We start from the raw sequence: 13,013 nt of genomic DNA on the forward strand, positions 1-13,013 counted from the left end.
GGGGTGGATTTTGTTTTTGGCGCCTCCCTCCCCCCCTTTTAAAATTTATGTTTCTTTTTTTTTTACTGGCATTTTGTCTCTGATTGTCCTGTAGCCCTCACCCCTGGCCTTCATCTGTCCTGATTGACATCTTTGCTTTCTTCTGTCTCCTTCACTCCAGATCCCTAAGTTCCCTTCCAGCTTGGGGACTCAGGGTGGGATGTGGTGTGGAGGAGAAGCCCCAGGCCCAAAGTTCCATCTGTTCTCCTTCCTGGATCCCAGAGGGTGGGGTAGGAGAAGAGGGTGACATTCCCAGCCCCCCAGCACTGAGGAAGAATGAGGCTCCTAAGGCCTTAGCTCTGATCCCTTCCCCTTTCTCCCTGCCCCCAGGACTGGGCCACTTTTGAGTGGGGCGGTGGGTTCTAGCTCAGCTCATGCTGAGAATGTAAGAGCTACAAACAAAATTTCTATTAAATTAAGTTTTGTGTCTTCAAAAAAAGAAAAAAGAAAAAAAAGAAAAAAAAAGAATAAAAAACAAAACCTACAATGTGTCAGACTCTGCGCCCAGAATTTTATTTGCACTAATGAACCTGGTATTTTACTTCTGCTGGATGGGCTGTCGCACTAATCAGTTTGAAAGTTGGGAAGCAGGTGCAAAAGTCGCTTCAGTGTAGTGATACAGGATATGGTTTTTGTTTTTTTTTTTCAGGATATGTATTTTGATGTCAGTTGCAGGAAACCTAGCAGAGGGCTCCAGAGTTGCAAAAACAACAAAATACACTGTCATCCGAAGTTGGGTCTGTCAAAAAAAAAAAGCTTGTGAAGTTGAAAAGCGAAACGTCTACTACTTACCAAGACTTTCGGAAACTTATGAAGCGATAACGCATCTATGAGATTAGTCTTGGAGCTCAAAGAAGGCACCAGAGGTCGCAAAGGATGCGGTGGCAGGCAGCAACAGAGCAGCCAACCGGGAGAGCCGAGAGCGTTCCCGGACCGGTCTGGAAGTGCGCCTGCGCTGATCGCCGCGGGGAGGCGGGGCGGGGGGGCGGAGCTTGGGGTGGTCAATGAGCCTGCGCAAGCCGTGAGGCGAGTTGGGGGAGGGCGTTCCGTGTGTGTCTGTGTTGTTGTTCGGCGGCGGCGGCGGCGGCGGTAAGATGGCTGCCCACGGGGGCTCCGCGGCGTCGTCGGCGCTGAAGGGGTTAATTCAGCAGTTCACCGCCATCACCGGTAAGAGACGCGGTTACCGGAAGGTGGAGAGTGGGGTCTGGAGCGGGCGGCCGGTGTGCCCAGGGCTTCTCTTTACCTTCATGCATTCTTCCCTCGGGCTTTACCCACGGCTCCCGTCCTCCCTCCTGAGGAAGAAGCGACGACGGCGTCGGGTCTCCGGGTTCAGGCGGGAGACACCCCCCCCCAATCCCCGCGCACCCCACACCTTCATTCTCGGTCTTCTCGCAGTGTGGAGGAGATCTCCCCACCCCCTTTCAGCCTAGACTCGGAATGGGCCGAGCCCATCCGCCCCCGCCGGCCCGGGGACCTGGGGGCGGGAGAGGTGGGGGGCCGCACCCGGGCCACCGCCCTCCTTCATCATCATCTCCTCTTCTGTGTGCAGCCTTGGGGTGCAGCGCATCCCCTCACCCCTTTTTCCCTTTTTTCCATGGCCAGGTCATTCTTCACCCGTCCCTGGCCTGCCCTTCCCCTTTCTGGGCCCCTCGGAGCCATCGCTGTGGCCCTGGCGTGTTCGGGCCCTCCCGCCTTAACGGCGAGGCTGGTGGGTTCGGCAGCGCCTTTACCGATCTCGGGGGATAGGCCGCCAGAAAGCCGGGGGTGCTGAGGAGTACCCTCCAGACTGAGGTTTTAAGAGAAGAATGAGGGGGAACCCCCCAACCTTAGTTGGAAAGACCTGGAGGAATCCTTGGTGGCGTTTCCCACCTCCCCATAATAAAATAATAAAGACTGAAACGATGGCGCCCAGGCCTCTTGCTGATAAAATAGGAATGACGGCAAAAACTTCTTTGAGACAAAATCGGTTTTTGGATGTCAGTATCCCCTAAATCCTCGGTTTTTCTTTTCGTTTGGACCCCTGCGAAGGGCACACGCAGATCCTCTTACTGCCTGGAGGAAAGGCCCTAAGCCATTCTATGAATTCTCTGTGTCTTGTTCTCTCTGATGGTGCTGAACTTTTTTTGCATGAGTTATTAGAGGGCGGAGCAAATGATGAAGTTCTCTGTGGAGTGATTTGAGAGAAGAGTACTCCATGTGCCTGAGTGTAATTTTGCCGTTCTAGTTTGTCCTTTTGGAAGGAGGTCAGAATGTTAGCAGATCTATACTTTATCTGGTAGTTTGTTAGATGCAGAGAACATTGCCATTTTTAGTGTATCCAGGGTTTGATATGCAGGATGGTTAAGTGAAATTTCATATTTTAACCACTGCCGGTTGTTTGCGAGCTGCCGTTCCATGGTTAAAGCTAGTTTTATTTTTTGCTTTGCAAGGATAACTAGATGTTCGATGCATTGTCTGGCTTGTGGGCATGAAGCATCAGGTCAAAGTTGATAAACTAAAATTTGTAACAAAATTGGGATGAAGAATGGAATGATAACTTTTCTTAATATTTTAAAATTGTGTTTGGAGTGTTATATTAGAGATATAATGCATTTCCCAGTGTGTAAGCAGTTCATGATTGGGAAAATTAAAAAATGATTGTGTATATAATACATTGTGTTTATACAGAAAAATCTTTGTAGTGAATCAGATATAAAGGTGATTATTGTTATCGTTTCTTTAGATTTTCTAGAGATGGTTTAAGATACCACCTATTTAATTCCAGTTTTTTGGCTAACTGCTAACTACCACTTCAGGAATTCAGATTGTGTTAGACTTAAATTATTTTTTCTAATGCAACATTTTTGGTAGGTGTAGACAAAACCCAAATGTGGTGAGGTGAAGTGACTCACATAATTGCTTTAATTCTGTTTCTGTCTGCTATTCTTCATGGCTCCTTTCCTGGTCACAGGCCTTTCTCCTCCTGAATCAAGTTGGAGACCCTCAGTAGACAGTGGTATCTGGAATTCTGCAAAAAGGATAATACCTTAGATTGTTCTTAATGTATTATGGATTTCTAATAATAATTTTTTACAAGATTGTAATTAATTATTAGAAACACATAATTGACCCCTTTAGTCCATTTCATATATCTTAAAAAAATTGGTGGGATCTGCCCACATATATTTTAGATTGTAATATTCATGACAAAAAGGTATTTGAAATTTATTTATTGCTAGATGAATGAAACTGACCTTAAGAACTTATACTCTATTTCAGAAAGATTTTACTTATTTGGAAGCCCAACATTCTGATAAAAGCAATGCATTTTCAAAAATGTGAGTCTTACCTCTTCTGTGGCATTTAGAAGTAGAAGAGAAAATTGAAAGAATTTTAAGTTTTATTTCTCACTAAATAGACCAGATTTCTCCCTAGGATATGTGAGTATGAAATAGTGATTCTGACTTTTAAAAAGTACTAAAAAGACATCTAACATGAACTAATTTTGAAAAAAAAAAAAATCCATTCTCACAATAGCAATATTATTTCACATATTATCTTCCAGTTCTTACATACTTATTTTATGTCTTAAATTACTTTAAAATTATTCTTACATTGTGGATCAAAATATATATAATTTAGAATCCTGAAACTTGATTAACATTACATCCTAAACATTTTTCCTATTATTAAACTGTTTTATAAGCAAATAGCCAGGGAAATGATGGTCTTCAAAGTGATCACACTGAGCAGTTTTGTACCTTTACTTTGATGCCATTTGTATTATTTCAGGCTACATAGAAAACCATCCACTTATTTATTTATAGTCTACCACATTTTATAGTATTGCACAGTTTGATCTCCCTTAATATTCTCATACATGGCTTTGAATGACTGCTGACTACTTTCAGAAGTTATATCAATTCTCAAAACCTGAGGAATGAATGTGTCACTGGATCTGAAGGTAATTCCAAAAGAACAGTTTTTGAAAATTTTTTTGAATCATGGCAGTATCCCATTAATACCAACTTGGGCTGAGATCCAGCCATACATACACAGAATGCATAGATGTAACTGGAATAAATCATGAGATGAAGGATACATAGATGCTATATAGTGGGTAAAAATAAATACACAATCAGAAAGTAAGACTGAAATGTGAGGGAATAGAAAGTGAGACTGAGAAGAGTACAGGTGGTTGCTAGTATAGCATTCCTTCATAAGGCTTGGTGTATAGTAGGCATTAACCAACCTTATGAAATTATAGAACCACTTTCCTTTACTCTTTCTTTAAAATTGTTGAATGAATCCATATTTCTTAAAGAAATTAGAAACTCGTATTATTTGGATTTGTGGTCCATTTCCATTCATATTCTGTGCAATATATTTTTCTTGGTTAGTATTTGAGTTCTCTGAAGAAAGGTGGTTGCCAGTGTTCTAGATATAAAATTTTGGAATTTTAAGAACTATTTCAAAGAATATTAATGAAGTTTGAGTAGAAATTTAGGGAGGGAATATATTTTTTTGAGTTGTGAATAGACTCTTACTAGTAAACTCAGTGTTTATTAATAGCCTACTATGTGCCAGGCATGGTTCACGTCTTGGGGATACTGCCATGAAAAAGAACGTGGTGAGGCTGTCCTGAAAAAAAGCTTGATAGTTAATGGGAATACAGACACATAAATAGGTATTGTAATAACCTATTGAAATATTGAATACATATTGAAATTATGGTAAGGAGCAGTTAAGGTAGCACAAAATAAGGCGGTCAGGAAAGGCTTCCTAGAAGAAATAATTTCTTAGCTAAAATCTGGAGGAGAGATAAACATGTGCAGAGACCTGGATGAGAGCGGCACAGATATACATATAGAGACAAGAAAGGAGAGACAATAGGTTGAGGGAATTGATGAGAATTCCCGATGAAGCGAGCATAGCTCGTGGGAGATGCAGTAAATAGGGTTGAAAGGTAAGAGGGTACCAGATTAGGTAGGGCCTTACAACTCATGTTAAGAAATCTTGGCTTTATTCAAAATGTTGTGGGAAGTTAGTGAAAAGTTTTAATTAGGGGAGTGACACAGTCAGATTTGAGTTTTTTCAAAAGTGCTTGGCTATAGTGGAAAAGAGGTTAGGCATAGAGGTCAGTAGAAGACTGTTAAAATAATTGAAGATACTGATGTCCTGAAATAAGATAAGGAAAGAAGTCAGGGGAGTCAGAATGAAGTTTAGGATTCTGTTTTCTACATCTAAGCATATATAGTACAATTTGTGAAGATATAGAATAGTGGAAGAGGTTTAGGGAGATGATTAGTTCAGATTTAGGTAAGTTGCTGTCTCTGGGACTTCCAAATGGGGCTGTTCAGTAAGGAAATGAATATTTGGATCCAGAAAGAAGAGTGACATCTAATTAGTCATGTTGATGGCAACTGAAGCTATAAAAGTGGATGGCATCTTGCAGGGAGAGTGTCGTGTGAGACTATAACAGGCTATAAAGCTAAAGAAACTCATCAAACAGACAGTAAAAAAGAAAGTGCAAAGACTAGAAGAAACTAAAGATGTAGGAGGAAAACCAGGAGACTGTGGTGGTATTTCAAACATCAGGAGTAGAGTAATACCTCAGATAGTACGTAGGCACTTCAGGAAACTAGAAATTATAGATTTTTCTTGGTTAGGGTTGGAAGACATCTTTGTAAACATGCTGACCCATTTCTGAGTTAAAATGAGGAATGAAGGCCCAGAGAAGTAAAACAATTAAAGGTTATATGTCTAGGTCAGTGTGTCTCAAACTTATTTGTAGGAAGAATCCCCTCCTTTAAAAAAAATCTTTATAAAACAATGTAAATTTTTGGCCATGCCACATGTGGCTTGTGGGATCTCAGTTCTCTGACCAGGGATCAAACCCAGGCCCTCAGCAGTGAAAGTGTAGAGTCTTAACCACTGGACTGCCAGAGAGTTCCCCATTGACCAATACTTTTGTAAAACTGCAACAAAACTTAATTGCTTAAAAATTGAAATAAAAAGAACACATAAAAAGTATAAGCCTAAATTATGTTTTTTTTAAAAAGGTATAATTTGCATGCAGTAAAATTTAATGTTTTTAGTGTATGATGTTTTTATAAGTGCATACAGTCGTAAAACCACGATCAAGATGCACAACAGTTCTGTGCTCAGGAATTTCCTCCTGCCCTTTGTAGTCAGTCCCTCTTCTTACCTGTAACCTAATGTTTTTGCCTATCGTCTTCTTTTCCAGAATGTCATATAAATCAGTGGTCCCCAACATTTTTTTTAGCACCAGGGACTGGTTTTGTGGAAGTCAATTTTTGCACAGACCAGGGGAGCAGGAGATGGTTTGGGGATGATTCAAGCATGTTACATTTACTGTGCACTATATTTCTGATCTCATGCTTATGGCCTGGAGATTGGGGACCCCTGACATAAATAGGATCACCATGTGTGGTCAGGTTTCTTTTGAGTCTGGCTTCTTTTACTTAGGATACTGCATTTGAGACTCATTCATGTCATTGTGGTATGAGTGGTTCCTTTTTATTGTGAATAATATGCCATTGTATGGATATACTGCACTTTGTTTATGCAGTGATTAAATGAATGGATAATTGTTTCTTGTTTGGGAGATTATATAAATAAAGCTGCTAAAAATGTTAGTGTACAGTGTATGAATATAAGTTTTCATTTCCTTTGGATAAATAACTAGGAGTGGGATTGTATGATAGGTGTGTAATTTTAAGGAATTGCCGTACTATTTTCCTGAGTCTTAACCATTTTACGTTCCTGTCAGCAGCGTATAAGAGTTCCAGCTGCCTTTCTGGTATTTTTAATTTTCTATAACTATTTTAATAGATGTGTTATTGTATGGCATTGTGGGTTTTGTTTTTTTTTTATTATTATTATTTTTTTTTTTCCAGTGGGTTTTGTCATACATTGATATGAATCAGCCATGGATTTACATGTATTCCCAATCCCGATCCCCCCTCCCACCTCCCTCTCCACCCGATTCCTCTGGGTCTTCCCAGTGCACCAGGCCGGAGCACTTGTCTCATGCATCCCACCTGGGCTGGTGATCTGTTTCACCATAGATAGTATACATGCTGTTCTTTTGAAATATCCCACCCTCACATTCTCCCACAAAGTTCAAAAGTCTGTTCTGTATTTCTGTGTCTCTTTTTCTGTTTTGCATATAGGGTTATTGTTATCACCTTTCTAAATTCCATATATATGTGTTAGTATGCTGTAATGTTCTTTATCTTTCTGGCTTACTTCACTCTGTAGGCATTGTGGTTTTAATTTGCATTTCCTTAGTGACTAATAATAATTCTTTTTTCATATGATAGTTTGCCATCCAAACATCTTTCAAGCCCAACTTTATTTTATTCGAGACAACAAACATAAAATTACTCTTAATCAGATTGCTATGAAAGTTTCCATGTCCCCCTGCATTGTAAGGTGTATTACTAACCACCAGGGAAGTCCCTATATTCATTCTTTTTTAGATTCTTTTCTCATACTGGTTATCACAGAATATTGAGTATAGAGTTCCCTGTGCTATACAGTAGGCCCTTGTTGGTTATCTGTCTTATATATAGTAGTGTGTGTATGTTTATCCCAAGCTCCTGATTTATTCCCTGCTCCCCGCCAGCCCACATTTCTGCTTTGGTAACCATATGTTTGTTTTCAGTATCTGTTTCTATTTTGTAAATATGTTCCTTTGTATTGTTTGTTTTTTTTTTTAAATTAGATTCTACACCTGAATGATACCTTATGATATTTGTCTTTCTCTGCCCAACTACTTCACTTAGTATGATAATCTCTAGGTCCATCCTTGTTACTGCAAATGGCATTATTTCGTTCTTTTTTATTGCTGAGTAATATTCCATTGTATGTGTGTGTGTGTGACGTATCTTCTTTATCCACTGCTCTGTCAGTGGGTATTTAGGTTGCTTCCGTGTCTTGGCTCCTATAAACAGCACTGCAATGAACATTGGGGTGCATGTATCCTTTCAGATTATTGTTTTCTCTGGATATATGCCCACGAGTGGAACTGCTGTATCATATAGCAGTTCTGTTTTTAAGGAACCTCCATACTGTTCTCCACAGTGATCGTATATAAAATTTTAAAAAAATATTTTCTATTCCTCAATGCTTAAAAACTCCTGGATGGAAACTGATGAGGAGGTTGAACTTGCATTTTACTTCTTGCAACTATCACAGACTCTCATTTCCTTGGTAGATTGTCTCGCTTACTTTGTTATCATTTCTAAGGGAAATGTAGAACCAAAAAGTAATCACTTTGTGTCCCTGTCATTTCTGTGGTCTAACCCTTTGGGCAAGAAAAGGTCTATAGCGGGAATTTTTTTTTTTTTTTTCCTTTTAAAAAGTCTCTATGACTGCCATACTTAGGTTCCTTGATAATAGTGAAGAGACTATTTGGGCATTGAAAATAGTGTAGAGAATAGGTATAAGGGACTACTAAAGTTTGGAATGTCTCTTGATCCTTCCAGCTGTGGTATAGACATAGACTACATTATATATTTGGTGCTCTTTCCTATATTATGTCATTAATAGAGAAAGTGTGAATTAAGAGGCAGCAAGCAACAAGGAGATGGCCGCTGATAAATTGTGTACCAAAGCTGGGTTAATGCCCTTTGGTGCCATTAGCAAGCTAAAGCATATGGAAAAGGTAATGGATAGGTAAAAAGAGTACATGTGGTGAGAAACAGTGAAGTGAGACTCCTGCTGTAGATATGATTACTGGGTTTTATGGGCTGAATTTTTGTGTCCTTCCCAAAATTCATATTTTGAAATCCTGATTACCCTCTTGCCCAGTGTCATGGTATTAGGAGGTGGGGCCTTTGAAAAGTGGTTAGTTCATGAAGGTGGTGGGGTCCTTATGAATGGGACTAGTCCTTAACAAAGAAGGAAATGGCAACCCACTCCAGCATTCTTGCCTGGAAAATCCCATGGACAGAGGAGCCCTACAGTCCATGGGATCACAAAGAGTCGGACATGACTTAGCAACTAAACCATCACCACTAGTGTCCTGAAAATAGAGACCCAGAGAGTGTCTGGCCCCTTCCACCGTGCAGGTACACACTGTGAGCAGAACTGTCTTATCAACCAGGAAGCGGGTCTGCACTACACACCAAATCTGCTGGAGGCTGACCTTTGACTTCCCAGCCTCCAGAACTGTGGGAAATAAATGCATGTTGTTTAAGCTACCTGATTTATGATATTTTTGTTACAGCAGCCTGAACAAACTAAGACACAGCAGGATTAAGCCATCCTGCTGCTACCTATAATATTGAGACCTCAAACTAAGCCCAGAACAACTTTATAGATAGTTTGAATCTACAAGCTTCTTTGTTGTTGTTTTTGTTTTTTTTGCCACAATATAGATCATGTGGGATCTTAATTTCCCAACCAGGGATTGAACCCATGCTCCCTGCAGTGGAAGGGCAGAGTCTTAACCACTGGACCACCAGGAAGACCCTGCAATCTTCTTTTAAAGGTTCCCCCCTTCCCCTATTAAAAAAGATTTGTTCTTCATTCTGAATGTAATAAGAAGTTAAAATTTTTTACTGCTGACTCATCAAAAATTGTTACTACCTCTTAAGTATATAGGTAAAATTTGTAACTTGATTAAATTTGTCTTATTGCTGTTCCTTTCCTCTATATCATTTAGTCCTCCTCACTTTTCCTCTGCCCTCTCAGTTAACTTTCTGTTCATTGTTTAGCTAAGTGGAAGTATTGTTGGCATTTTGGCTAGAACAGTGTTTTGTTCTGTAGGTCTGTTCTATTCATTGCAGAAGATTTAGCATTTGTATTAGCATCCTGTGGCTGCTATAACACATTAATACAGACTACATTGCTTAGAATAGTTACTCTCGAAGTTCTAGAGGCCAGAATTCTGAAATGAAGATGTGAGCAGTCCTTAGGGGAGGAGGGACATTTTCCAATCTTCTGAGGCACACCTGGCTTCTCTAGTAAACGCCAGTAGTGCCCCCAGGCTCCTGCTCATGAAACATTAAAAATGGTGTCTCACATTCCTAGATGCCTCTGGTACTTCCTGACGTTAAGAGCCACTAGAACCTTTAATTATCCTTCAGTTATCTTTTGTTTCTAAAAGGATACACTTTGTGACACAGCAAGTGATAAAACTTAGAATGCTTGATTATACAAGCACAGATGGCTCAGATAATAGGACTTTATTTTAAAAAGTGAATTGTGTACTTTGCTTCTTGAGTCCCTCTCTAATACTGCCTTCTTCAGTCATGCCAGGATTTAGCATGTGCTTCTTTTTGAAAAAATCTAATAGGTAGAGACTCTTTCTTTGGGAAAGCTCTTAGGTCATCCTGACAAGCTCCAGTGTTGGAAGTTACCCTGTCAAATTGTCAACAGATATACAATAGGGCCCTCTCTAGGATATGCTGCCTAGATTCTAGCACTAAATGGTCAAGTGAGGACTACAGAAAGAAACGGCAGTTCCGAGCCCTGAGTGTTGACACCTTCTGTCCCCAAATGTCACAGTTATTATTTCCTTTATTATAGTTTTAGTGTCTTCAAGTCATTCCTGGTGTAATCCCTTTTAATAAATTCTGTTTTAATCTGTAGTTCAATAGATCTATGAAATGCTCACTTACATGTTTATTACAGTTTCCTCTGTCTCTACATCCGCTTTTTTTTTTTTTTTTTTTGGCCGCACTGGCTTGTGGGATCTTAGTTTCCCTACCAGGGATTGAACCTGGGCTCAGGGCAGTGAAAACCCCAAGTCTTAACCACTAGACTGCCAGGAAACTCCCTGCATCAGCTCTTAATGGCTTCTCAGTCACACTGGTATACTGTCTAGTTGTTACAGATTTTTTTCAGAGCAGATCCCTTTTGTGTATTGTTTTATTCTTTATCCATAGCATTCATTTTTTTAGAGTAATGTTTTTACTTCCTCTGTTACACTGCTTTAAAAAAAATGAATGTTTAACATGAATGAAACATATGTTCATAGCAGCAGATGAACGAGGGAAAGAAAACAGTGAAATGTCTTACTCTGCCTATTTACTCTCTGATGTAATGTGGTTCTCCATAGCTATAAATAAATGCTTCATACTTCCAATATCTTTCATTTTATTTCATTGATGTATAGCTTTGACTGGTGACTCAGATAGTAAAGAATTCGCCTGCAGTGCGGGAGACCTGGATTCGATCCCTGGGTTGGGAAGATCCCCTGGAGGAGGGCATGGCAGCCCTCTCCGGTATTCTTGCCTGAAGAATCCCCATGGCCAGAGGAGCGTGGCAGGTTACAGTCTGTGGGGTCACAGAGAGTCAGACACGACTGAGCGACTAAGCACTCGGCACACATCATATAACTTGAGACAATCTACTGCATCTACTGCAGCCCACTAGGCTCCTCTGTCCATGGGATTTTCCAGGCAAGAGTACTGGAGTGGGTTGCTGTTTCCTTCAGGGGATCTTTCCAACCCAGGGATCGAACCTGGGTCTCCAGAGTTGCAGGCAGATGCTTTTTTTTTTTTTAAACCATCTGAGCAACCAGGGAAGCCTAGAGTCTTGGGGTCGCAAAGAGTTTGACACAACTAAGCAACTAACACACTTTTTTTTTTTTTTCAATCATGCTTGCGTTAATCCGCATTCTAAAATAATGGTGGTTGTTCACTCCCTAAGTTGAGTCTGACTCTTTGCAACCCCATGGACTGCAGTGTGTCAGGATTCCGTTCCTTCATTATCTCCTGGAGTTTGCTCATACTCATGTCCCTTGGATCGATGATGCTATCCAGCCATCTCAACCTCTGTCACCCGCTTCTGCCCTCAATCTTTCCGAGCATCAGAGGCTTTTCCAACAAATTAGTCCTTCACATCAGGTGGCAAGAGTATTGGAGCTTCAGCATCAGTCCTTCCAATTAATATTCAGGACTGATTTCATTTAGGATTGACTAGTTTGATCTCCTTGCAGTCTAGGCGACTCTCAAGAGTCTTCTCCAGCAACACAATTCAAAAGCATCAATTCTTTGATCCTCAGCCTTCTTTATGGTCCAACTCTCACATCTGTACACAACTATTGGAAAAACCATAGCTTTGACTATATGGACTTTTGTCGACTAAGTGATGTCTCTGCTTTTTATTACTCTGTCCAGGTTTGTTATAGCTTTCCTTCCAAGGAGTAAGCATCTTTTAGTTTCTTGGCTGCAGTCATCAAATGCAGTGATTTTGGAGTCCAAGAAAATAAAATTTGTCACTGTTTCCACAAATAATTGATACATCCTTAACTCTTCCGTTAAGTGTTTATACTTTCAAAAAGGATGTTTGTTTACCCAAGTTAATCTCTTAGGTGGTAGTGTTTTAGGCAGCATCATAAAGTGAAAAAATTTTTAGGTGTTTAGGAAAAGACTTTTGGAATAGGCAGACCATATTTTGATGGGCCAACTTGCCTGAGGATTGGTTTTAAAGCTCCTGATTTTCATGGCATCTTCTATTTTACTTCAGAACTCACAGGTTCTCTAAATGGTTTCCATAACAGGGATATTGAAATTCAGATAGTTGAAGAGTGATGAGAAGGATGACAACAACCATTTGAATGCAGTGGTCATTTTTATTTGTTTGTTTATGCTTTGCTATGCCTCGAAGCTTGTGCGACCTCAGTTCCCTAACCAGGGATTGAACCCCTGTCCCAGTATTGAAAGGGCTGAGTCCTAGCCACTGGACTGCCAGGGAATTCCCAGCAGTGATCATTTTTAAGATGAATTTCCTTATGAAAAATTTCAAAAGGAGTGAAAGCAGCCAGGATTGGTTGCTGTTGTAGTAGAAGAGAATTCCCCATCAGCATGTTCTTTGTGCTTTTTGTGGTGCTTTAGTGCAATGTGGTGAGCACCTCAAGAGACAAGAGCCACAGTGGTATAAATTTCAGCCACTTAATTCTCTGAAAAGAAAAAAGATCAGTAGATGTCATTCAGAAACTAGTTTTATGAGGCAAAGGT

At 40.2% G+C, this 13,013-nt stretch overlaps 1 protein-coding gene across 1 annotated transcript in view; it reads left to right on the top strand.

Moving 5' to 3' along the window:
- Positions 1-1,052: 1,052 nt before the first annotated feature.
- The window catches only part of UBXN7 (UBX domain protein 7), a 58,613-nt gene continuing 46,652 nt past the window's right edge, over positions 1,053-13,013 (top strand). The window contains exon 1 of the mRNA XM_043873896.1: positions 1,053-1,206. Within this exon, the coding sequence (XP_043729831.1) occupies positions 1,134-1,206 (73 nt within the window). The 5' untranslated portion in view covers positions 1,053-1,133. The remainder of the gene's footprint in view (positions 1,207-13,013) is intronic.

This window comes from Cervus elaphus, chromosome 19, assembly GCF_910594005.1.
Source record: "Cervus elaphus chromosome 19, mCerEla1.1, whole genome shotgun sequence".
NCBI classification, from domain to species: Eukaryota; Metazoa; Chordata; class Mammalia; order Artiodactyla; family Cervidae; genus Cervus; species Cervus elaphus.